This window comes from Tetrao urogallus (genome assembly GCF_951394365.1).
Source record: "Tetrao urogallus genome assembly, chromosome: 1".
Classification (NCBI taxonomy): Eukaryota; Metazoa; Chordata; class Aves; order Galliformes; family Phasianidae; genus Tetrao; species Tetrao urogallus.
Window position 1 is genome coordinate 15,337,477 of NC_136813.1, and position 27,921 is coordinate 15,365,397.

The 27,921-nt window shown below is 38.0% G+C and overlaps 1 protein-coding gene across 1 annotated transcript in view; it reads right to left on the reverse strand.

Annotated features, from left to right (window-relative positions):
- GUCY1A2 (guanylate cyclase 1 soluble subunit alpha 2) overlaps positions 1–26,727 on the reverse strand; it is a gene marked incomplete at both ends in the record, with an annotated part of 85,643 nt that extends 58,916 nt beyond the window's left edge. Inside the window, one exon of the mRNA XM_079548077.1 lies at positions 26,671–26,727. Coding sequence (XP_079404203.1) covers positions 26,671–26,727 — 57 coding nt within the window. The remainder of the gene's footprint in view (positions 1–26,670) is intronic.
- Between the last annotated feature and the right edge of the window lie 1,194 nt (positions 26,728–27,921).

The following is a 27,921-nucleotide window of genomic DNA, read 5'->3' on the forward strand; positions in this document are numbered from 1 at the left end:
GACACTGGAATAGATTGTCCAGAGAGGTTCTGGATGCCCTCTACCTAGAAGCATTCTCCCAGTCTTTGCAAAGGCCTTTTCCTTTCAAAGAAGATTCAGAGATGATTCAGCTCTATTCCAGGGGGCTTTGAACTGCAGCTATGATTCAGTACGATCTTCATCTCCTTCTTTTGGAGTGCGCTGCTTCTCAGATCCCTCTCTGTATCTTCAAGTATAACTGAACAAGCTAGTCATAGTCAAATTGCACTTCTGGGCAGCTCCCCAGAGCTGGGCAGCTTTACACCCAGACCATAAGCTTATAGGCAATTAGAATTACATCATCTATCTTTCTTGCAAGCAGGGAAAGATTGAAATGTTTCTGTCATCTGTTATATTTCATTACTGCTACATTTCATTGCTTTCCTGGCTCTTTAATTATCATCTCGCAGAATAAGTTAGAACAAATCCACTGTTTTCAGAGGACATTTTCCTGATCTACAGTGGTAAAATGGAAAACAAAACATTTTGAAATGAACATCTGCATCTTGTGCTTTATAGGATTACATTGCTGTGAAATTATGGTACATCATAAGTAGCCCTAGGAAATAAAAAAATAAAAAATAAAAAACCCCAATCATTTTATTTTCACTGCAAACCCACTGCAAAGAAAGGGGAGCACACAGTAGAGTCCCTGACTGTCCAGGATTCTTCCAGCCTCCCTCTCCCAAATGATCCAACCAGGGAACACTGGCAGACTCTAACACCACCATTTACAAGATGAGACAATCTCCTACAGTGCTGTACGTCAGCAGCTACCTCAGCACGTCACTTAGGCTCTGCAAGATCTGGGTTAAAAACACTAAAATTAAGTATGAGTCTTCTGGAAAATATCAATGGGAACATGAGAGAGTATTTCCAAGAAATATCTTGGGGGCTTAAAAATAATTTTCTGCCCCATGTTTTGCAGCCTTTGCAGATTTTAAGGGACCTTCCCTCTGACTTTGATCAGTACACAAACCTTCCTAAATTGTGATAAAAGTCTTCTCTTTTTAGGGCTTTTCATTAGGAATGGGTTAGGAAACATAGAGCGCTATGCCACACTTCTGTAAACAGCTCATCTCACATGCTAGACTTCATTCAATGAACAAATTCAATGACAATAAACAGACCTTCTTCTTAAAATGGCATATAATTAATTAAAGGACTGGGGGGACTGGAAGAAAATCAAGCTATGATGAAGAAGACTAGAGAGCATTCATGGTACCCAGAAAACAACTTAATCCCAGAACAGAGAAAGCATGAGTGTACATTGAGGACAAGAGTATAGGACAACTTCTAGAAAGGTGAATTAGCTGCTAAGCTAAAATCTAAATCAGTTGGACATTCTTTAAATGTCTTCTCTTATCTTTAGATACAAACAAAGCATCTGAATTAAAAAAAAAACCAAAATCCTAACAAAACACTAGCTTCCATTACAGACATCTGCTGAAAAAGCAAAGAGAAACACATGTAATCTCTGCAGAAATGAAAAAGTATTTATTTTTTCAGTTGAGTAAATGTGGCAAAGTTTGCTCAGCACAACTCAGGAGTTTCTCAGGTTCTTGTTGAGGTAGAACCCTGAGCATTTGTTTACAAGCTGGATTTCCACCTCAATGCATTGTCAACAGAACATAATTCCGCACAGCAGCAAAGTGACTGTTACGAATTTCTGATTATTTATAGAAGTCTCTGGGGCGTTATGTAATGCACAACAGTCTCCAAACTAAAGCGAGCAAATTTAACATTTTATGTGTGTTAGATACTTCATGAACATAAAATGGCAGCAAGAATGTTGTAGGGAACTCCACTTTAGGAAATATAAAACACTGGTTATATATATTGGAAATATATATTCGTTTTTCCACAACATAAAAGAGATGATAATGTATCATAGAATCATACAATCATCAAATGGCTTTGGTTGCAAGGGATCTCAAGGATCATCAAATTCTAACCCCTTGCCACTGACAAGTATGCTTGCCTGCACAACTAAATATTTGAAACTTTGTCACTCTTCTTTTTGGGAGAAATTATCAGCTGGAATAGAGTGGTGACCAGCACCCAGAGCAACATAATACTCAGTACATCCCACTAGACACAATTTTATAAAAACTGAAGAACCTGCAGAGAAATCTTTTTACATATATCAATGATAAATTAATTAGAACAATCTGCATTTCAAAGGCAGTTTGAAAAAAACACGTCATTTTATTTTTATCTTTGTTTGCATCACTCTATTCCAGCATCAAAGTCCTTTCAATTCCTTTTGAATTATTTAACAACAAAAAGAACATTTGAGCTATTCAACAACAGTTGCAGCTGACTGAAAGACACCAAGGATGGGATTGTAGCTTTTTGTCCCTTAAAATTTATCCTGTTCCATACATCTTTCCATTTTTTTTTTTTTTCATAGAATCATAGAATGGCCTGGGTTGAAAAGGACCACAATGATCATCGAGTTTCAACCCTCTTCTATGTGCAGGGTCACCAACCACCAGACCAGGCTGCCCAGAGCCACATCCAGCCTGGCCTTGAATGCCTGCAGGGATGGGGCATCTATAACATCCTTTGGCAACCTGTTCCAATGTGTCACCACCCTCTGAGTGAAAACTCTTCTTTTTGGCTGGTTCAGCTTCTATACAGCAGTGTGCAGTCATGCCAGGGAAAAAAAAATATTAAGAATTAAAAGTACTCTGGAAGCTCTTCTCTGAATTGGGTCTCTTCTTGATATATGTTGTGCAAACACATCAAATCATATTATTCTTGTTTCATCACGCTTAAAATACAAAATTTGTGACTTCATACTCAGGATGACACAAGTAATATCATCAAAACTATCACCCTGGTTAAAACCAAAAAAGTTTTGTGTATTTTTGTGATCAAAGCTAATTACTTTATGATGTAAAGGACTTTATAATTGACAACTATTAGTTGTTAATTGGTTACAGAGAGATTCTTATTGATACCTACCAATATCAATCAAGCGACATTTCATAGGAATGTGCCAGTAAACTCTGAAGGCAGTGGAAAGGCTCCCATTCAACAGATAATTGTTACCTCTTAGACTGTTTCCAACAGAGTTTCACAACCAGATAAGCATGAGTCCATAAACCCATTCTGCACCTAATCACTCCATTAGTGATATTCAGCTTCTAGGAAAAGCTTCTCATTTGAATTTGCCCACTTATCAGAAAGTACTCCTGCTCATTCTATGATATCCTTCTCCAAATACCTTTCGGTTACAGCTTTGTATTTTCTTGGTGTTTTTTTTTTTTTTTTTTAAATCAAAATACAAGGAAATGGTTAAATGAGAATATAGGTTTATTCATGAGAACAGCAGGCAGTGAGCAGAAGAAACAGCTTTCTCTCTTGATCTGTGCAGAACAGATATATATATAGCAACCATTAGGAGACATGACATTTCATCACCAGCATAGGTATCTCAAAGCTGCAATTAGAAGGTCTCTGAGCCTGTTCACTAACCAGCTTGCAGACATTTTTCTCCATTAGGATTTATATGTTCCAGTTCCTTCCCTGTTCTATTTCATCTTAAATACACAACTGCTCCAAATTCCTGCCAGTGTCACACCATAAAAATTGATTAGAGTTCTATGCTGTTATTTTTATTTTTTTTTCTCTTTATTGTCCCTCCTACCAAATACTTTTGTGGCTTTGATTAAAAAAAATAACATCATTATAAGGTGATATTAAGATGAATCAATTCTGATCTCTTGGCGAAATTTTCAGAACACCAGGACAAGAGATTTCTGTTTTCCCCAGTATAATCATTCTACCATTAGATATAATTGAAAAGAATCTTTACATTTCTGACTGAAGTTTCCGAAAACACCCTCAGATGATTTTAGAAAGAACTGTACCGTGAACTTAGAATTAAATTTTCTCTGTTTTTCTTAAAAAGTTTAAATTTCTTTCTGTATGTCCAACACAATGCCTTATACTGTTAGTACACCCTTCATCAGTAACTTTCTACTAGTTGCTGTATTTGACCTATACCAGTAAAAGAAAATCTTCACGTGGAGTCTTTCCCAGGTCAAGTAAAAGATTTGAATTTGGAAAGAATGCATGCATAGTCCCAGGCTGAGGGTGTCATTTTAATGAATTCCGCAATGTATTCATTTTACAATCCATAAAGAAATAAAAAGCAAATACATACATTAAAATGTCTTTAGTTTAATAATAATAAATAGAACACAGATTGTGAGAAGCAAGTCCTGATGTAGTGAATATATACATCTCTAGATCTGTTAAAATACTTGCTTAGCTTCCACTCTGTTCATTGCAATTAACTGATATTTTATTTGAATTGAAAACAAAGGAAATTAAAAGAATTAGGCAGAAAGTAGTATTTTAAAATCAAGAAATAATCCCATTTGCCTTATTATTCCAGTACAAGATGAAGAAAACAGTTAAAACAATTTTCTATGGCCCAGGCTGATAAGGAGAGAGAAACAGAAGGATGTCCCCAAGGTTTTAACTGCTTAGTATCACTGCAGAGGGGCCAGCAAAGCCTTAAGGGGAATTGGAGGGAGGGAAGGACAAGAGGGTTGGTCCTTCAAATGCAAAGGGATTAGGCAATTGTGTAAATGAGTGTAGGAAGGTCCTGCAGAGGGATCTGGATAGGCTGGATCAATGGGCTTTCAACAACTATATAAGCTTTAACTTGACCAAGTGCTAGATCCTGCATTTGCTACAAAAACCCCATGCTTTACTACAGGCTTGGGGCAGAGTGGTTGGAAAGCTGCATAGAGAAAAACAATTTGGGAATGTTAGTTAACAGCCAGGTGAACAAGAGCCAGCAGCGTGCCCAGGTGGTCAAGAAGGCCAGTGGCATCCTGCCCTGTATCAGCAAAGTCAGCAGGAACAGGGAGGTGACTGTCCCTCTGTGCTCAGCTCTGGTGAGGCCGCACCTCGAGTACTGTGTTCAGTTTTGGATCCCTCACTACAAGAAAGACATCGAGGCCCCAGAGTGTGTCCAGAGAAGAGCAACAGAGCTGGAGAAGGATCTGGTCTTACAGGGAGCAGTTGAGGGAACTGACATTCTGGAGAACAGGAGGCTCAAGGGAGACCTTATCACTCTCTAGTCATCTGAAGGGAAGTTGGCGGTGAGGTGTGGGTCGGCCTCTTCTCCCACATAACAGTGACAGGACAAGAGATAATGGCCTTAAATTGCACTAGGGAACGTTCAGGTTGGATATTAGGAAAAATTTATAGTCAGAGTGGTAAAGTACTGGCACAGGCTGCCCACGAAGGTGGTGGGCTCACCATCCCTGGAGGTTTTCAAGGGTAGATGTGGAACCAAGAGACATGGTCTAGAGCAGCCATAGGCATGGGCTGATTATTGGACTAGATGATCTTATTGGTCTTTCCAACCTTAATGATTCTGTAATTCTCTGATTCTATGATTCCATGCAAATGAGAGGCCCAGCTGTTATTACAGCAAAGGGGGAAAGTTATTCTATAAATGCTGAGAACTGCAGCCTTAGGGAGTTCCCCAACAGCCTGTAGGTTTCTGTCCTCAGACATCTCAGGGGAGGTTTGCACATTTAGTCATTATTTGCAGTGGGTGGGCAGACCACAGCCAGCCCATCCCCAGAAGCCATGTCTGCCCGTAGCATAGTGCTCTGCCTCAGCTGAAGAGCCCTGCTGGGGAGGGGAAAATATTTGCTCAAGCACAGCATGATGCTAACACAGCTACCTGGCTTTTGGATTAGAGCCAGTTTACCCTTCACAGACTGAAAGACTGAGCAGAGCTAATCTGAAGCTGCCTACCAACACACACAGGACCACCTTCATCTAATTTATGCAAAATCCTGAGACCTGAAGCTAATTTGGAGCTGTGAAATCCCTAAACAGTGGAACACGTGAAGTGTAATATCAGCATTTTGACTCCCATGATCTTTTGAGTATTAAAGCCTTTAAGCATAAAATCCTGATGCCAAAAGTCAGTTTGAAGAACAAGATCTAGTTGCTTTTCAGAATCTCACCCTTCGTATTCCTGTTTCCTTCAGAACGGTCAGAAGATCTTTGCTTCTCATTCATGACTGCTGAGCCTCTCTTGCTATTGGCTGGAATTAATCCTTCTGGAATTATGAAGGACCTAGGCTGAGCAGTGGTCGAAGGAGCAAGGGGTATTTGCAGCTCCTCATTCAGTAGCTCCTCTCTCTGAATTTCTGATAAAGAAGACTTCCTGAGAAGAATCTAAAATAAAATGCTCTTAATGGAAATTAGTTTATGATAGTTTTTTACCTGGAAATCTGCAGCCTTCTGTGGTGATGAGCCACAGTAAGTCTTATTAGGGTTTATTAGTAAGGTTTATTAAACGTCTGTTCTACCTACTTCTTTTGCCACATATTTTCACTAATTACACTGCATTTTATTTATTTTGCTTAACATAGACCGATGTTGACTGAAATAAATTTACATGGCACAGGCTTATTTCTTTCACATGCACAAATGCACTTGAAAACACTCAGCTCCTTGAGCAGAAGTCATGATCTACATGGATGCAACAAGCCACAAGATTGATCTTAGTAACACAGTCTGGTCTTAGTAACACAGTTTTGTCTTCATTTAATTTCATAGCGTCGTGATAGAATGGTTTAGGTTGGAAGGGACCTTGAAGTTCATAAAGCCTGAACTCCTACCATGGGCAGGGTTGCCACTCACTAGATCAGGCTGCCCAGGGTCCCATCCAGCCTGACCATCCAACACCTCCAGGGATGGGGCATCCATAAGTTCTCGAGGCACCTGCTGAGTAAAGAATTTCTTCCTAACATCTAACCTCAATCTCCCCTCTTTTAGTTTAAAGCCATTCCCCCTTGTCCTATTGCTACCTGTCTGTGTAATTTGAACTAAATACTGTAGTGCTGTACATTACACAGTAGTATGTAGATTTTTTCTAATTTTACACTGGAAATCCCAACTCATCCTGTCTTCTGAGCATTTTAACCATTTATATTTTATGGTCCTCAAACTAACGCAAACACACACACAAAAAAACTTCCACTAGTTTAAATATAACTTGCAACATTTGTCTAGACATGATGACCTTCAGAATGTTTAATTTTGGCATTTATTACACTATCTCTTACTAAAGCACTAAAAGTGCTTACAGCACTTCAAGGAATACTGAATGTTATTATGAAGGTGATGATTCCATTAAATAAAATTCTAATCTTCAAAATGAATCTGGATAATGCACTGAGAGCACAAAAAATAGGACCTTAGTTTCTTAGTGTGATCATATAATTTATTTATAAAGTAATTATACGTAAAAGTAAACCAGTTCTCCAATAATCATCAAAATAAGGGACAGCAAAATTTAGTAGCTCTTAATCACACTGTAAAAAAAATCTTTTTATATAAATCAATGGGATTACTTACAGCTCAGGCTGAGCTCTGATTTCTTCTATTAAAAAAAAAAAAAAGAGATAAACTTTTACTGCATTATCATGTCCTGTAAATTTGACCGTTTATATTTGCCAAGGAAGAGAGAGAAAATTTAGATAACTATCCAGCTCCAGGTAAGAGGAAACTGCATGGAACAGCAAACCAATGACTGTCTAGTTCTATGTTAAGACATAAACGTTCCCAAATAATAGAAGTCTGCTTTTTGCTTAGAGAAAGTTTCCAACAGTTTTAAAAATGCATGGTTCTCTGGGAGGGATACTCGAGCACTAAGAAGGCCTAATCTGAGTTGGGTGAAGCTAATAGAGAAGCTGTCACCAGTGGCAGTGCACTCTAGGATGGAGAGTTACAAATGTGTGGAAAATCCCTCATTTCTTAAGTGACAAAATACACTTTTTTTGGAGGAAACAAAAGATTCTGGGTTATTTTTACCAACAGGTACAACAAAAATCCATTGTGTCAGTTTATTTTAACAAATTGAAATAGTCTGGCATGAACAACTCTCTGATAAAATTTGAGATAGCTAAACAGTAGCCATACTCCTAAATTTCTTCCCACGTTTGTGAAAGGAAATAACACCTTTTTGGTCAGCAGAAAAGAAAATAAGGCATTGTTTACCAAAAACTCATTTAGATGGATCAGTGATTTATGAAAAGATGGGATTATTAAACCTCTTTCTTTCTTTTCTGTTGAAGTCCTTCAATCAACCTAAAACACCTTTATATTTCACAAAAGCAAAACGACTGAAATATGTTACATGTCCACAAACCACCAAAGTACTTCAGATGCAGCTAAGTCCCCAGAGTAAAACATCCGAATTCAGTAGAGAGAACTTAACTGCGGGTTCCTCTCTTTGCTACAATCATATATAGTATTTAAACACTGATGACCACACATGAAATATACCACCTCTGCTTATTGTGAAGGTACACAACATCCTGATGCTTGTATTTCATAAAAGTAGCTACCAAGTGAAGTCAACAGAGGAATTAAAGCTCTTTCTGTGAAAGTTTGCCAGAGAAGAGCTTCCATATTCTCAGATATGTATTGCTACCTTCAGAATACCAGAATGCTAAAATCTGCAGAGCAACATCCAATCTCAGTTTCACATGTATAAATCACCAAAGTCAGAACTCCCTTAGCACTAAGGGAAATAAGAAGAAATTACAGCAACATATCTGACACACAGCACCTGAACATTTAACCTGTTATGTCATGACACTCTTGTTACACAAAGTAAAATTCATAATTTTGCATTGAAACAAGAACACTGAAGAAAGGAAAAATTCCAACTGTTTTAGTCTGCAATTGACTAAATCTAGTCAATCTGAGAAATAACCCTGGCACTTAAGTTCATTAGTAAAACAACCTGTGAACTAATCCTTCTGGAGTGAGAATTTTAATTTGGCAATACTTCAGAGACATCTATTTTTAACTTCACGTTTTGCTACATTTGGTGTTAGTTTCATATTTAGAGCTGTTATAGCCACAGAGCTCCAACAATGTTGACTTTTGCTCTTCAGTCACCCTCAAATACAGTTCATCCCTGAGGTAAGATTGGTAGATGCATCCCTCATACTCATGGTGACAACAGCTGGCCAAAAACATCCTGGTTACATGTTTTTGTATAGGGAAATGATGGTTCAGGGAAAGCAAAATATTTATTGAGCATACATTAATTAAATTAAAAGATAAAATAAAATATGTATCTACATGGTCTCAAAGTTTTTCAGTTCCATCATGAGTAGAAATAAAATTATAAGACTTAAAACGAACTGTTTTGCCCTTATTGAACCAAACACTTTCAATCTTACTGAGAGGAAGACACTATGTTCAGCAATTTCTGTCTACCTCAACATTTTGAAGAAACAAGTTGCAATATTCACATTCAAGGGAAAAAATTACAAAATGGCAGAATTCTCTCTTATTATGGAATCTGAAGTTTTGATTAATTCTGATGAAGATAGGTCATTTAAAGGTCACACTGACCACACAGGGCACTATGTTCTGAACTGCAATTAATAGGAACAGTTTCCTGTTCAGGAGTTATTAATTAAAAAAAAAAAAAAAAAAAAAAAAAAAAAAAGTTGTATTAATCATAGAATCATAGAATCATAGAATCACCAAGGTTGGAAAAGACCTAAGAGATCATCCAGTCCAACCGTTCACCTATTCCCAATAGCTCCCACTAAACCATGTCCCTCAGCACAACATCCAGCCTTTCCTTGAACACCCCCAGGCTCGATGACTCCACCACCTCCCTGGGCAGTCCATTCCAGTGCCTGACCACCCTTTCTGAAAAGTAATACTTCCTAATGTCCAGCCTGAATCTCCCCTGCCGTAGCTTGAAGCCATTCCCTCTGGTCCTATCACTAATGACACAAGAGAAGAGGCCGACCCCCAGCTCACTACAACCTCCCTTCAGGAAGTTATAGAGAGCAATGAGGTCTCCCCTGAGCCTCCTCTTCTCCAGGCTGAACATTCCCAGTTCCTTCAGCCTCTCCTCATATGGCCTGTGTTCCAGACCCCTCACCAGCTTTGTTGCCCTCCTCTGAACACGTTCCAGGGCCTCAATATCTTTCTTGCAGTGAGGGGCCCAAAACTGGACACAGTACTCGAGGTGCGGCCTCACTAGTGCTAGTATTATTTCAAAATATGTCCCTACTTAAAAATATACTGTTGGTATGAACAGATAGTTTGATATTATTAGATTGAAATTAGGGCTGCATTGTAAATGCTTAAATTAAATCTCATTTTGTGATATTTGGGCCAAGAAGAACAGAAATCTTTATTTCCTGATGCAACACAGCACACTTACAAGAACTCATCTGAGATGAATTCCTTTCCACTAGCTATTCTTTACAAACATCAGCACTGTACTGCTAACAGCAATCAACTCACAAAATCACAGAATCACAGAATGGCCAGGGTTGGAAGGAATCTCAAGGATCATGAATCTCCAGCCCCCCTGCCACATGCAGGGCCACCAACCTCCCCACTTAATACTAGACCAGGCTGCCCAGGGCCCCATCCAACCTGGCCTTGAACACCGCCAGGGACGGGGCATCCACAACCTCTCTGGGCAGTCTGTTCCAGCACCTCACCACTCTCTCTGGAAAGAACTTCCCTCTGACATCCAACCTCAATCTTCCCTCCTTCAACTCAAAACCATTTCCCCTTGTCCTACTGTTATCTACCCTTTCAGAGTTGATTTCCCTCCTCTTTGTTGGCTCCCTTTAGGTACTGAAAGGCTGCAATGAGGTCACCCCGCAGCCTTCTTTTCTCCAGGCTGAAAAGCTCAGCTTCCTCAGCCTGTCTTTGTAAGGGAGGTTCTCCAGCCCCCTGATCATCTTTGTGGCACTCCTCTGGACCCACTGGACCACTCTGGACTCAGTTGTTTTGGCTATATGATGCAGTGCCAAAGGGACATGCCCTCCTCCTCTCCACCTTGATCATTGTTCACCTATATAGGTAATATCAGAATACATTTTTCTTGGTCAAAGCAGAAATATTACAAAGCACACTTTCTTAGGCTGATGTTGCTGTACTGCTGCATTCTGGTTAAACGGGCAATTTCAGAACAGCCTGTCTCTGGCAATCTGGATTATCTTTACAAACTTCTGACAAGTCAGGCTGAATTCCTAACACAGAGGTAATGATTTTCTTGTCCTTCTTTATACGTCAGTCTTGGAATACAGTGTATTTTCAGAAAGAGACTGATAACATACTTATGGTGCTGTGATAACAATGACCATACTGAAGCTGCTGCATCAGATTAGTCCATGGTGCTTCTATTCTTGTGCCCACTGCTAGTGACCAGTATGAGACACCCACACTAGGTTATAAACGTGCTTCCGAATTCTGATATTTTACAGCATTCTTCCACTCCTTCCTATTTTCAATTGCAGAACATAGAAAGTTACCTATTTAGTGGATCTGATGCTAAAAGGCACAAGATCTATTGATTCTCCAGTCAGAGATTCTGTTTTCAATTATTCTAGAGACAAATCTCATTTTCCTTGAAGGGAATACATGCCTCTAAAATGAAGGTGGTCATAAGTACTGGAATGCAAAAAAGAAAACATCCACAAATAACCACAACTCCCCCAAAAAAAACTGCTTCTGATGACCAGCACTAAATTTTATCAAGAGAAAATCAGGGCCTTTGAAATACATCTTGTTCAGCACCCACCATCACACCTGCATAGCTTGGTCATACTATCCAGTATTTTTTTAACCTCGGGAAAAATAAATATATAACACTACCTACAGTATCATGGTCCCAACACAGGGTTTGGGCTGTCTCAAAGCTGAAAGATCACAAGACAATGTAATGTTACATTATTCAAGTAAATTATTCTGGATTTCTATTTCACATTAATATTCTTTACAGAATCTTATATCAAATGTGAAATGTTGGTGATAAAGAACACAAAATCAGAGACTGGAAATAAAATTCACTTCAGTTCTGAGTACAAAGACTCCCCTATTCATTTAAGAAGAGAAGATAGAATTAATAAAATGAATTTATAGTTAGGAAGAGTCCACATTTTTTTGTTTTAAATTATATAAGCTGCTTTGGAGTCAGTGATATATATATATATATATATAATACTTTCAGTAGATATGAGTGTTTGTTTTATTCTCTTTGGCAGAGGAGAGAGTTGTACACAGAGAAGAGCAAATGCTGTCTTTAAAAGAAAGTGGAATAAAGAAGAATTAAATACAATATAAACTTTACTTCATGTGCCTAGAACCCCTTTCCTTTCTATCTTGGATGATTCAAGACTGTACTTAATTTGTTTTCCTAATCTTCCAGCATAATTCCTCCTTTTCTGGAATGTACGCAATATCAAGTGTAAACAAATATACCAATAAATGTAGTTTCTGACGCACTTGTACAACCACACAACAAATCTAAACTTGGCTCTATCATCTTTCCTTGCCATATCTTTGCATATCTTCCCAAAGCAGCCTCAGTAATTACTGACATCATAGGGCACAATTACGGACTTTGAATCAAAACAAAAGGCAGCAGATTGCAATAATTTTAGATGGTAATGAATCTAACATTAGATTATCAAAAAATCTAATGAGAACTAAACAGATTTGAAATGATATGTTCAAATCAGAATTAAATTTTGTACTTCTTTCGTAAAAATGAACAATTTAAACTTCCTGAAAGTGTTATAGTATCTAGATGACAAGCTGTAATGGTTCTTCCCTCACAAAGAACATCAGAAAGGACGTAAGTTTAATTTATGTTACACGCGTTCTTGGAACACATGCACATTGGTGAAAAACAAACAGCTAAAATATAAAGAAAAATCTGTCAAAACATGAAAGAGTGAAGCAGACAAATCAGCATCACTCAGTTATTTTGCATATCAGAACTTACTAGAACAAGTCTGTCAAAACATAAAAGAGGAGTGAAGCAGACAAATCAGTGTCACTCTTAGGCATTTTGCATATCAGAACTTACCAGAACAAATTTATTTCCGAGCGCGTATCTGTGAGCACAATCTAAACATGGCTCTTTGGAGAAACTACTTGCAAAAATAAATATGCCAAAGGTCACATGAGAAATCCATGCAAGATTTTGGCTCTAAACAGTAGTAAGTCAGCTCTCCTCTGAGTTCCCAGATTATCACAGGACCCACTCAAAACTGATTTTCCACAAAGTTAAACAATATAAAGGTTCTTTCCAAGCTATTATATTGAATACTGTATACAAAAGACCCTCTCCTTTCCTGTTTAATTTTAATAGAACATTTTTTTTTGCTAAACCATATGTTATTTTTCTAAAATCCCACCTTTGGAAATGTAAATATATGTTTGTTTGGTTTTTTTTGCTATTTAATGAACTATGAGTTATCTAAGATCCAAACACTATTTCTAGACCTATCTATCACCTTCTGGGTGATATAAATAATGGGCTACGCCTTCAAACAGGTATGATTCTGTCAGCAGTCACAACACCTAGGACAGTTAAGCAACAGAAAATGAGCAATGTGTGTCCTTTCCTACTAGTTTTTAATTTCTGGATGAAAGAACAAAAGGCCCTGATAAGGAAAACGTCTTGGTTTTTCTTCTCTCTAATACTTCGGCTTCCTTATCTGTTAGCCAACATTATATATTCTGTCTGTTTCCACACAGACTTAAAAAGAAATTAAATTCAGAAAGTCTTACTGATAGAGCCAATTATATACTACATTGCCTCACTAACAAGAAATATCAATCCAACTGGGGCAAATCCTTCTCTCATTTATACAGAATATATACAAAAATAAGCTCATTGAGTCAACACATTTACACCAGATTTACAGCACTGTGATTGAAAGAATTCTTCTCTGTTTTGGATGAGAGAAAGAGGATTTGGCAGGAAAAAGAAAATTATCATAAAGCAAATTCCGACTCCAGCTCTCTTCTTATTGAGGAAGTCACTCTGAATTCAATAGAAATAGGATCAAAGCAGCATTCAAGCTTGATCAAACTGTTCGTTTTTTATGTAGCAATTATTGTTATATTATCTGCAAATAAAACAGCCATTAAAAGATTACAAATATTCAGAGCAAAATTATAAAATATAACCTCTGCAGCCATACAGAAGGAACTACAATTTTCTTTAACCTAAGTCTCTTCAAAAAACAACTAATGAACAAAAAGAACAGCTTAATGAATAAATACACTTTCCCTCAGATGCTAATACTGTTGACATTTTTCCTCTTGACTGCACTCTGAAGGTAAATTTGTACTTAGGAGACATAATAAAGCAAAAAATGAGAAATTATATTGTTACTGTTAGCCAACCATGTCCAATTTCATACCAGTTTTCATACAGCAGCAAGTATGTGCCCCTTTAATTAAAGAAATTTACTTAATTTGGCACAGCCTGTAGCATGCCTTTTGTCTCCTAGGACAATGCTGAAGCCATCCACTCCATTAGCCAAGGGGTTTAAAAACCCAAAGATTGTTGGATCTGTAGTTCAAATTGAAAAGCCAAATTAGGGAGTAAAAAAGCATGACAACATGGAGAGTGTCTTTTAATAGCCTGCCATTTACAGACTACATGAATGGAACTATATTAAAATATACGTATGGATTTTATTATAATATCATAGAATCATAGAATGGCCAGGGTTGAAAAGGACCACAATGATCATCTAGTTTCAACTCCCCTGCTATGTGCAGGGTCAATATCCATTAGTTTTCCTGCTGCCAGCACTTTGCAAGTTGGTTTTTCCCAGTGTATATTTTCCCTCTACTCCACAAAGATTGTAGCTTGAGAAGTGTAGGAAGGCAATGTGACAGAGAAGTGATTGACACAAGACCATAATCTCTGTGATTCTTTTATTAACATTCTCATTAGCCAGCGAGAACCAAGAGGAAGCTCCAAAGAAAGGACTTAGATGCCTGAAACACGACTTGAAGCGTCCCTTCCGCACAAGTATAAGCTGCAAGTGAAGGGGTCTCACACACCATTAAGGGGCACAAAAGCTCCTTGAACATCTCTCTGCTGGCCTTAAACACCTGCAGATTTTTGTGTGCGCATCCCAGAGGTGCTCGCTCCATCTGGGGCCCATAGAGGCCAGCCTCCAAAGATATGCCATGCATCCCAGCAGAGCCTCACAGGACAAGTACCCTTTCAACACACCTGCTGTCATGGATAACGCTCTGGTTCCAAATCCTAAATTGGCACAGAGTCTTCTCTTCTTGCCCTTGATCTATGCCCAGAAATTTGAGGAATTTTCAACAGTGTCCTTCAGGCTGCATTTCCTATTGCTTCCCAGCCTTAGAGCAAAGGGCTTTCTGCTTTGTCTTATCAGAAGCCCAGGCACCTCTCCCAGGTCAGCCCCCTTGGGGAACAAACATATATATTACCTACAAGCTAGATGTTTCACCACCTCTCTTTCTTTTCATATTCAGCATGTGGTTTTAGCTCTCTTTCAGATAAGGGCAGGCAGGGCTGGTAGGGCTGCTCAGTAATTTTCCCCTTAGCAAGCTGCCCACTCCTAGGTGGGCTCATCAGGACACGAGGAAGCAAGTTGTGTGCTGGCTCTGTTCTCATCTGCATGTGCAGCAAGCGTGGGATGAGCAACAGAACAGACAGCACCTATTTTTGGTAATGATAAGTTTTTTCTAATCCAGTTAGCATGATCTTGTGTGAGGTAAATAAAATTAAATAAATTATGCCTGTTTCTACCTGATAGGCCCTAATTCCTTGTGTTAAATCAACTTCTAATGACTCTTCAGCATGTCACTAGTTTTCACTTGCAAGTCTCACCCAATTTTAATATGCAGCTCTCCAGAGCTAATCAGGATAATTCATCAAATCAGGCTGCTACAAAGGGAAAATAAAAACCTTAGGTGATAGTGCTTTTATGGTACATTTAACAAATGTCTTTCAGTTTATTTCCACTAAAACAAATCTGATACTCCCATAGATAACAGTAAGGATTCATTATGGCCTCTGCTACTCATACCAAACATAGATGATTTTGTAATGGTATTATTGCAAAAATGTATTTTTTAAACGTTTGGATTTGCTGTAGAAGTGAACTGTGCTGCAAACAAATGTCTCGCTCCATTTACTCTTTGCAGAAAATGAAATATGCCAGGCTGACACTTTCCAAACCTGCTGTTCAATTCTATTATTAATAACAAAGATTGGCTAGTGATCTGAGCCTATTACTTGCTACTCGTATCAAAAATTCTATTATCTTTTCTGTAGGAAATAATTTAAACATGCTCTGATCTGTCCAGCTGATGAAAGAGTCAACAATCCTCCCTTCTGTAATGCATATATTTTGGAGATAAAATAATATTATCAGAGGTCAGATCCTAAAGTTTTGGTGCATTCAGTCCAATCCATCCTTTTCAGAGAACCACATAAGCATATGCCGAGATTCAAGGAGGCACTTACATCTAACAGATCTACTAATGGGTAACAGTACTTGACTGAAATCAATACTAGACTGAGCAAAAGCCAAACTGAAGCAAATGAATAGATGTTTACTTTTAGAAAACACATTTAAAAGATCAAACGTTTAAAAATATCTTTATGCAGCCTTCTTCTATCACTTAAGAAGGTCCAAAAAACATCAAGGAAGTCTTCAATCTTCATGATGTTTATATTTGATTCTTAAATGATTAAAAACACTAAAAAGCCATTACTCAGTATCTCAGTGGTTGATTTATGAAGCAAATGTCCTAGCAAGGGAACAAATATAACTCTAATATTTTATATCTTTCTAATTTAATATTCTAATATTTAATATCTTGCAACTCTAATATTAATAGATTACCAATGATATTACAGTAAAAAAAATACATTTTTATGGAACAAATCCTTTTCTTGAAACAGTAAACTGCTGCCAACCAGAAAAAAAAATAGGTAGACAAGACTCAGAATCTAGTACGAGAACTGTTATCATAAAGAAGACTCTTCCAACTTACAGTCTAGTAAAGAAAATCAAACTGAAGGAGAAGATGTATACATATTTCACTAAAAAAAAAAAAAAAATACAGATAATGGCTACTAAAAGAAATTATACATGAAAAAGACATAAGATGCATTTCAATAGTCATGAATATGACAAATCCCACTGACTACTCATACAATTGCATGGTGAACCATCATCAACTTGAGGTTTTATTTTGGGTTACAGGAGTGTGTATTCTTATTATCTCACAATGGCACATTGCTGTTTTCCACATCGCTACCTGTTCAAGTCTTGGGGTTTCAAGCAAATAAGGACATAAATCTAATAATCATGGCACATAAAGCATAGAACGAAGCAATTCTAAACCTGATGTAAAGGTTTAATACATTGGCCATTACACTGGCATTAACATTTGAGGTGCCCTGCAGCACCTTGGCTTTGTATTCCTGCTTCAAAAGAGAACAGGTCTCCTACTCTTTCTGACAGGGTTATCTGATAAGAAATCTGATAAGGATTTCTTATTATCTTCTGGGCATCGCCAGAGGACACAAAGTGGACAAATGAATCAAACACTGGTGCCAATCTAGTATATGTATATACTAGATATATACATATCTAGTAGTATATAGTATATGACACATATGTCCCCAAAAAACAATTGAGAAGCCTGTATATTCAGCATATAGCCAGATTGCTGGAATGTATCTGAATATGTATGTGAAATGTAAGATTTCTCCTGTTTGCAGACTCTCCAACAAGGTGTTTCAGAACTCAAGATCAATCTTCTGGAAAGATGAGGGTTCTCTGAACTAACTTTCTGCAACTTCCACACTGAAATTGGAGCCTGCACAGAACAGAATGAAAGGTTCATACGTCTCATAGCTCAATGATTAATAAAAAAAGAATGTATCTTTTAATTGTTTATGTGAAATGGCAGATTCAGGACTGCACTTCAGAAGCAAGACCTAGCACTGCTCTCCAGGAGCTTCCTTTCTGAACATCAGCCTCCAAAGGGCAACCAGCCCACATGATCAGACTAGTGCCTATCCAAAACAAAATCCACAGATACACAAATAATGAAGATTCTGAATACAAAACATTAACTGTTTTGCTTTCCAAATCTGTTTCTTAGTGCTCCACAGTGCTTGCTAGTGTAGATACAGTCACCTCTCATGAATGGTTCTGTTTTTAATCCAATGCTTACTTAGAGTAAAATTCACAAATAGCCTTAGAAGCTAATTTCCTGTACGCCAAGCTGTGTCCAACATGCCCTTTTTTGACTCCTGAGCTACGCCAGTCTAAATTTATGCCAACTTGCTAGCATGCGTAACTAAAGATAAACTTGAAAATCAGCTATGAAATTGTCGTGATCCCAATTGTTCCCTCCCTGGAAACTCAAGCAGTCGTCTCATACAAATGCTAATTGAATGCAGCACACTCCTGATGGACTGAATGTCACTTTACCCAGGTTGGAATTGCCATGAGTGATCTGCAGCACTGCACGAACAGGTCCTGTGTCATGTCTGGTTGTCATACAATTATGCTGTCAGCTGCCACTAGCTAGAGCTGCTTATCTACCACAACTAAGGAGCGGCTTTAGGAGACTATCAATTTCTGAGATTATTGTCTTCTACTTGTTTTACAACACAAACTATGGATAGGATTCTCAAAAACATGTTTATTTAGGAGTGTAACTCTTATTATACATATACATATATAACATATACAAAGTTTGGCCTTTGTTCTTAACCTAGCAGCTTCTGAAAATGCTGTTGTGCTACCATACACCATGCAGGTTTTGGTCTTTACATTCAAGTATCATTTTTTCACACCGTGTTCTATGGCTGCAAATAATAAAAGTAGTTGGTATAATCTGAAAGCCAGCAAGCTCTGCGCTTTCTGAATTTTAATGAAGCCCATTCTAAAACTGCGTTATTCAGTATTTAACATTTCAGCCCTTTGGCAAGGCATCAAGTTGAGACACGGTAGAATATTTTTTTCATATCACATACAGGTTTATTTTTTGGTAACAGGAATATAAGCAAGTTTCAAAAAAAAATATTTAAAGAAATTATAATTCATCCTCCATCTCATATGCTTTTATACCTGGTTACAAAGACTCAGACTTAAAACCAGACAGTCTGCCTCTAGCCGTGCATTTTACTAAGGCAGAGTGGGTATAAAATGCTCATGGCACTTTCAGTGCACTTTCTGGTCCTTTTCATTAGTTTGATTCACAGATCATTAAGGATCTGACACTTAATTTTGCCCATTTCTCTACTGCTGGAGACAATCACATCATTTTCATAAAAGTAGAAGTGCCATTTCTGAAGCAGTGAGACATTTGAGTATATGCTGCATATCAGTTCCACTTGCTGCGGCACTATAGGAGACCCAAGCAAGCTCAGACATGACAGTACCGACAGCCAGGTATGCCCACACCAGATGGCAGGTATCTTTCCAAATCAGCCAGATGAATTTCTTCATCCTCATACTTCCATTTATGGAAGGAACAATGAATTAGTGATCTGATTAATGTTAATAAACATCTAAATGAAGTTGAGAGGCAAATGGGTAAGGCCAGACTCCTTTCAGTGGTGTATATCAATAGGACAAGGAGAAATGGCCTAAAACTAAAACATAGGAAGTTCCATACAAACACGCAGAAAAACTTAATAGTAAGGGTGATGGAGCACTGAACAGGTTGTCCAGTGAGCTTGTGGAGTCTCCTTCCATGGAGATATTCAAGACCCATCTGGATTCTTTTTTGTGTAACCTATTGTAGGAAACCTACTTTAGCAAGGGAGTTGAATTCAATCTCTTGAGGTCCCTTCTAACCCCCACAATTCTGAGATTCTGTAATTCTGTAATTTACACTAATCCAGCATGTGCTGTAAAGCATACAAAACTCTTCACCAGACAGAGTAAGGACACTTCTGGGGAAGTGAGATGCTGTCTTTCTAGTAATTTTCTTTACATGCAAGAGGTTATAGGAAGATTCAGATGTAAGAGTCACAGTTTGAGAAAGATATGTCAGAATAGTTGGTTGTGGAAAAGAAAAAAAAAGGGATGATTAAGTAGTAATGGCCAGCAGGCTGGAAAAGCGCCCAGTCAGGGGATCTGTAAGCTCTCAAGATACCAACTTTTAGCAGATTTCAGGAAGACACTGATTTTTTTTTCCTGTTCTGTTAGCAGATCAGTCAGCTAAAAAGCTTTGTATTTAAGAATTGCAAGTAAATAAAACTTTGCCTCAGTCCTAGGCCAGTTCATTTGTATTGAAGAGAGTGAAACAGAAATACTGTACAACTTGAGAGGTACAGCAAAGAAAACAGAATAATTCCCAAGGAAAACACAATATTTTTGAAAGGAACGTGCAGCAAAAGGAGAGAGCATATATAATATTTAGAAAGTCCTTAATGAGGAAATGTTACTGCTGGATAGGGTAGTATGCCTGAAGTGGCATAAGGGAAGAAATGAAAAATAGAGAGTGCTCTGTTTTTAAAGGAAGAGTGTAAAGATGAGGATATTTAAAGGACTTGCATTTGGTTCTTCCTTAATTATCTAATAAATAAAAAAATAACATTGATATTGAGGTGACAAAATTGATATGAAATAGAGCAGCCAGAAGTGCTGACGGAGATCTGTAATACAGACACTAAAGGTACTGACCTTCTAAGATTAATGCTCCAATCTCATACTGATAGAAGGGAACATTCAGTACTACAAGAGAGAATTAAAACCAGAAGAGGAATATTCTTTTCATTTAACATTGGACAACTGACTGGAAATGGCTGTGTGACCTGTGTGGCAGAGAGGCCCATAGAACATGCATCCCACTTCACACTAGCCGCCATGTAATGCTGCTTTGCTTGGGTCTTTCTCTCCTCGAAATAATACCCAAAAAAGCAATATGGATGAACACTTTGGCCACAAGGATATATGAATCCGTTGTTCTATTCTGTATCACTTTCTAAGCCATTGTCCCCATCCCAAATAGACATTTTAAGATAAGATAAAGGTCCTGGTTTTAGCTGAGACAGTGTTAATAGCAGACACTGCTAACAACACACCAGTCTTTTGGTTGTTGCTGAGTGATGGGAGCACACTCATCAAGCACAACCAAGCCATTTGGTGAGGAAGAGCCACTGTCTTTACGGTGTGGTGATAGGCACCAGGACAGGTAGCCTGAATTAGGCCAGGGGTTATTCTGTACTATATGATGGCAGGCAGAAGGCCATAAAGTTGTGGGGAGTTGGCCGGGGGAGGACTCTGCTGAGGGGTTGGCAGAGTATTGGTCAGTGGGAGGTGAGACATTGTGCTAGCATTGGAGCATTGGTTGGCAGGCAGTTGTTTTGTCAGCTAGGCGTTGGGTGGAAAGTAATTGAAAGTAATCGAATGGCAGAGAGATATATATATAGTTATCACTACATTTTGTTTCCATTTTCCTTTTCTGTCGGTAAATAGTTTTTATCTCAACCCACGGTTCTGTTTTGTTTCCAATTCTCTCCCTCATCCCTCATGTGAGGAGTGAGCCAAGCGCTGTGTGGTGCTAAGCTGCTGTCGGGTTACACCACAACAGTCCAAAGTACAATTAAAGCCATCACAGGCTCAGGTATGGAGCTCACTGAATATCTTCAGTGAATGAAGGCGTTGCAATGAATATATTGCATACATGCTGGTTTGTTGATGACCTTTTTTTTTTTTAAGTGAGGAATTCTGATTGTTAACACGTAACTGAGCTATCAACACATAATTACATGCTTCTATGCACCACAGGGAAAGCATTTTTCTCATAAATATAACTTAAAGGCCATAAACTATTTAACTGTACCTGTAAAGAACTGTTCACTGTCATGATCCAATGCCATCTAAGCATTTTAGATGCATTACCCTTCACATTATGAAAAAGTGAAAAATCAGTGTCTAAAAGCTATTCTGTTCGTATCATAGGCAACAATACAAGTCTCTTTTCTAATAAAGATGGACAAATATTTCCTATTAACAGATCTTATTTTTCATTGTTTTTAACATTGTCATATTTGAACCAAAGTCTAAGATAAAGCAAATCAAACCCAATAAAGTAGGAAAAGCAATTGTTACACTGGTGATTTCTAATGCTCTTTGGCATAAGAGGATAATTTGAAATGTGGGATCTGTACTGAGCACGTGGTCTTGCCATTCTATGTCAACTCATTCAAGTTAACAAACGGAGAGTTCCTTTAAGAATGTGTTTAGAAAGCTGGTGTAAAATTTTAGCAAATATCTGCACTCTGTTGTCTACAGGGCTAAAAGGTATTTTCCTGCAGTTTCAGCTCTGGAGCACTAGGGAGGCATTACTGGGAAACAGCTTACCTTGTCCGTATCTATCTTTCTGGACAAAAGAGGCAAAATGAAGACAGAATCTGGTTTTTTTTGTTTGTTTGATTCTTTTTTGTTGTTTTTTTGTTTGTTTGTTTGTTTGTTTGTTTTGTTTGTTTTTTTTTTGGTTTTTTTTGGTAGTATACAGAGAAAATAAAATCTACTTCTCTACAAGCAGGTATTTGTAGGCATAATTTCAATTCACTTAGGGACCCTACTTATCTTGCTCCATAGCAAGTTATTGTTCTTGCAACACGCAAATATTATTTACATATTTGTTGGTTAATCAGGCAGTACTGTAGCTTTCAATTTTCTGTCACATCACAGACAAAAGCACTCTGAACTGGAGCCACTTATTGAAAATCTTTACAGGAGAAAGAATTCTAGACTTAATAGCAAGAATAGCAAAAATGAAGAACTGTTTCCAAAGGCACATCAAGGACCTATGTTAATTCCAAGCTTTCAACTTCAGTTTTTAAGGAAGATGGGTTAATAGATTTTATTTACCACAAAGATCTATTTGAAAAAAACAAATCATAAAAATATTTGAGAATTTTAACAACAACACTGTTCAGAGGAGGTCTTCCCTGTTAGATAGGCACTGTGCCCTCTGTACTAAATTCTCTGTCCTGAAATACAGAAATAATACACAATACAGAAATAATACAAAATATCAGCCTTACATTGATTGCAAAAGTAACGCCTATGTTGTAAAATAGAAAATCACTTTTTCCAACTGATCAACTGATCAAAAGCAACTAGCAGTTCAAAACTCCAGAAGTATGCATACAGCGACTGTTCTGACAATAATTTAACCATTCATTTCTGTGACACATAATCTGTGTATTACTTTTAATAGTTTATCTATTGTATTAAGAGGTTCAACAAACACATACGTCCAAAAAGAAAAAAAGAAAGAAAAAAAAAAACAGAAAAAATAGAAATCCCTCTCAATTTTGAAACAAGACAGAATTTTAACTGAAAAGTTTAACGTGCTGAACTTAAACTAGTGCAAAGCTCTTATGCAAGCATCAATTGGAACAATGATTTCAATGTGCAATGCAATGCTCTTAGCACCACAGTACATCTTCAATGGAAATCAAGAAAGAAAGATGAATAAATAAAGATGAAAAAAGAAAGAATTGTTTGAAAAGAATTAATGAAAATGAAATACTGGATATCCATATCAAAATTGGTATAAGTACAGGAAAAGTTAACTTCCATGAGAGAAACCAAAGTAGTTATGGTACACTTCTATTTCATTGAACAGTTGAGGCTGGAAGGGGTCTTTTGTAATTGTAATTGTAATAAAGACTTAAAAACATTTTGAAAGTTAAGAGCATGGCCACCTTCTGTAGTGTGTGCCTTGTACCAGAGGCACCTGGCAATGCAGAGAATTAACAAACCAGTTCCTACAGAGGTGAATGAATATGGGCAGAGCAGCAGAAACTGAGCAAGAAGTGAAAAATTGTGCATACTGAAGTTTAATGAAGACCCTTTTAAAGTAAAAAAAGTAGTGAAAATGTTCTGTAAAACAGCCTTACTGTGAAAGAAGCTTGGATAGGATGCTATGATACCACCTTTTAATCTGAAGGCACAGATGACAGAGGGCAATGCAAGCCACACAGAAAGATATTTAGCGGTGTCACCATAGGAACCATTTTGCAAAAGCACATAGGAGCAAAAAGCCTGACTGATGGATGCATTTGGTTAAAACAAAAACAAAAACAGTAAATAAACCTGAAATGTAAAATCAGTTATAATGTACTTTGACTGGAAGACAGCACCACATGGTGCCTGTTGCATAGGCAAATCAAGATTAGAGAGAAATTGTAGTTCAGTTCAATGTAAAGACATTGCAGATGCACACTGAAATATGCAGTCATCACAGAAGGAAATGTTAAAGCAATCCAGAAGAGAACAAAATGAGAAAAAATGGATATCTTCCACACATAGTGAAACAAACTGGCAATGGAGGCAAACTGTTTCCTTGGAGACATCAAAACAAGAGTTACACGACTTTCAGTCAGCAGTATTTTCCAACAACATAGTAGGAGCTACACTGAAGGCTTGATCTGAGGATTAAGTACATTTTATGTCAGCAGAATAATTTCTCTCAAATGAGCAGAATCATACTGTTACAAAGTCACAGAATCACAGAATCACAGAATCACAGAATCACCCGGGTTGGAAGGGACCTCAAGGATCATGTAGTTCCAACCCCCCTGCCTAGCAGGGCCACCAAACATGCACATTTAGATCAGGTTGCCCAGGATCCCGTCCAACCTGGCCTTGAACACGTCCAAGGACGGGGCATCCACAACCTCCCTGGGCAGCCCGTTCCAGGGCCTAACCACTCTCCTTGTAAAGAACTTCCCCCTAACATCCAACCTAAATCTTCCCTCCTTCAACTTGGATCCATTTCCCCTAGTCCTGCTATTGTCAGTCCTTTTGAAGAGTTTTCTCCCCTCCTGGGTGTAGGTTCCCTTCAGGTATTGATAGGCTGCAATGAGGTCACCCCGCAGCCTTCTCTTCTCCAGGCTGAACAAGCCCAACTCCCTCAGCCTGTCCTCACAAATACTTCTTTTCATTATTATTTACTTTTTTTAATGGATCTGTTCTAAGCCTTAAATTCTGTAGGTTTTGTAGGTTCAAATCCCGACTCAGATTTTCAGCCTGTATATACAATAGGTCAAATCACATTTCTTTGCTTCTGAGCTACCCTGGATCTCACAGACATCAATGTCAGAGCAAAAATTTTAAGCCAATTCTTTTTAATTAAAAAATAAAATAAAATCTACTACGGAATTATGGACTTTATATAATGGTAGCATCCAAAAAAGCAACAAAATCATCAACAAAACTCATGGATTGAACTTCAGTTTCTGTATACGTCACCTCAAAGCTATGAGATTTCCATAGACTTTAAGGTGATATAAAAACAGTAAATGATTAGACTTTGATTAGACAGGAGAAAAAAACAGCCCCATTGGTCTCATTTCTCATCTAACGATGTATTATTATACGAATGAAATCTTCCTCTGCCATTGGGCATGGCCATTCATATCTCATATCTCATAAGAGAGTTCCCTACCCATCTGGATCTGGATTACTAGATCTGTGGGTTAAGAGTTGGTACACTCAGCAGAACAATAAATGTACACAAGTTAACAACAAATACTTTTAAATGGGAAATTAGAAAATATCTCCAACCGTCAAGGCACCAAGTGTTGGAAAAGTCCTGCAAACAGGAGAATGAGTGGTAAAATAAAATCTAATTGATTTTAAATGACACTTGATTATTTCATGAAAAAGTTGTCTGCAATCACAGGAAATCAGGCCTCTAGGCCCTAAAATATGCGCTGTTACTGGAATTACAATGAAAAATAACATAAAATGAAAAAATCATTTTTTTTCAAAGTTGGAAGCATTGAAGAAACAGAATTATTACAGAGGATCAAAAAGGAAAACTAAAACACCTGACAACATTGGAGAATGAGTAAATTACAGGCTGGTGTAGTAAGACTATATAAAGGTACTAAAATAGCTGAATATAGCCAAACGGATGAAGAAATGAGCTGAACATAATACTACAGTCATTTAGGTATGTTACTTACTGACCTCATAGCAACTAATTTACTCTTTCCAAATTACAGCTTTGTTAAGTACAAATGGGACTAATGTCCATTTTACTAGATCTAAAAGCAGCCAATCACTTCACTGTGTACCAGTCTCTAATCTACAGAAAAAAATTTAAAACAAAATTCCAGATATTAAAAGGAAGTGTTGTTAGTTCTGAATTTTTCTGAGGGTTTTTTTGTGTTGTTTTTTTTAAGAACACTTTTTTTCCCCCTAAAAACAGCAATACAACAATTTTATCAGAGCTTTAAGTGCAATTTAATTCATAAAGATCTCAATGGAAAGAGTTCTAAGTGTTTTACTTGCTGGAAAGAACAGAGGTAAAACACCTGCTACATCAACAGAGATTACTAAGAGCATGGTAGTATGATGAAAATTCAAAGCAATGAGCATGAATAATGAGATGCATTTTTGAAATGTGGTCAGGCCACAGATCTCTTGAGATGAAGGTATAACAGAGTCATAAATACTCTCGAGAAAAGATTCAAATACAGGTGCAAATATGGTAAAATGAAATCTGAATGCGTACCTTCAGCAGAGCAGCACCAGGGAGAACAGTTTCACTACGCACCCCAGCATGCCACCTCCTCATACCAGCAGTGCAATAACACCTTGCACTGCTGATGTTTATAAATGTTGGTGTGAGGTTGAAAATTCTTAAGAAAGTCCATGAAGAACATCTTACAAGCAAGAAAAGTAGGACCACATAAATCTAATGAGATTCAGCAAGGTCAAGTGCAAGGTGGGGCAATCCCACGTATGTGTATGGACCAAAAGAACTCACCAAGTGCAGCTCTGCTCCAAAGGACTTGAGGGTCCGACTGGATGAAAAGCTGGACATGAACCAGCTGTGTGCTCCTATAGCCCAGAAGGCCAGCAGTATCCTGGGCTGCAACAAGAGAGGGAGGTGATGGTTCCTCTGTGCTCTGCCCTCATGAGGCCCCACCTGGAGTGCTGCATGCAGGCCTGGGGCCCCCAGTACAGGAGGGAGTGGAGCTGCTGCAGCAGGTGCACAGGAGGACTGGAAGGATGATCAGAGGGCTGGAGCACATCACCTATGAAGACAGGCTGCGGGAAGCGGGCTTATTTAACCTGGAAAGGAGATAGTCTTCCAGTACTACAGATAGTGGTAAGACAAGGGGAAGTGGTTTTAAACTACAAGAAAGGAGATTTAGGTTAGATGTCAGGGGGAAAATCTTTACTCAGAGGGTGGTGAGACACTGGCACAGGCTGCCTAGAGAAGCTGTGGATGCCTGTCCCTGGAGGTGTTCAAGGCCAGGTCGGATGGGGCCCTGGGCAGCCTTCATTTAGTGCCTGACTTACTGGCTGGCAACCCTGCCTATAGCAGAGTGGTTGGAACTGGATGATCTCTGAGCTCCCTTCTAAGCCAAGCCATTCTAAGATACTACAGTTCTATGGTTCTATGACACCTTCCTTGATTCTGTGATCCGTAAAGTTTATCATTTTTTATGCTTTGGCATGCCTAGGAAGCAAATTAATTAGACTGGCATTTTGTTGTGCTATGTAAACACAGAAAAAAAGACTATGCTTCCTTAAAAAAAAAAAAAGTTTTCTTTTCTAGTTTCTAAACCAGATTTTTTTCTCTGTTAAATATGAAGCTCATAATTTTATATTAAATTCTGTTTGATCCTTTGCACTCTGTCTGAAATGGGTCATGTTCCATACCATCATTAACTGTGATTCAAAAATATTATTTATTTCATTAAATCAAGTTGAACAAAGTAATAAAGGAAAGACTTCCGTTCCAGCACTTCAGACTTATCCTGGAAAGAGCTAAGAGCAGAGCTTGGTTTTATTTTTTTATTTTTTGGCTGACTCAATTTCACTGTATTAATACACCTGAGAAGACCTATCTGAGGAGGAGATGATAGGGGTTGTCTCAGTAGGGCCTTGCCCATACAGTCTGCAAAATAACTGCAATCAGCTCACACTCTCTGCATTCTCACTGCAAACTGAAATCTGCGCTACTTTAATTCATGAGCAAAAAAAAAAGCTTTTTGTATCCTTGCTTGCT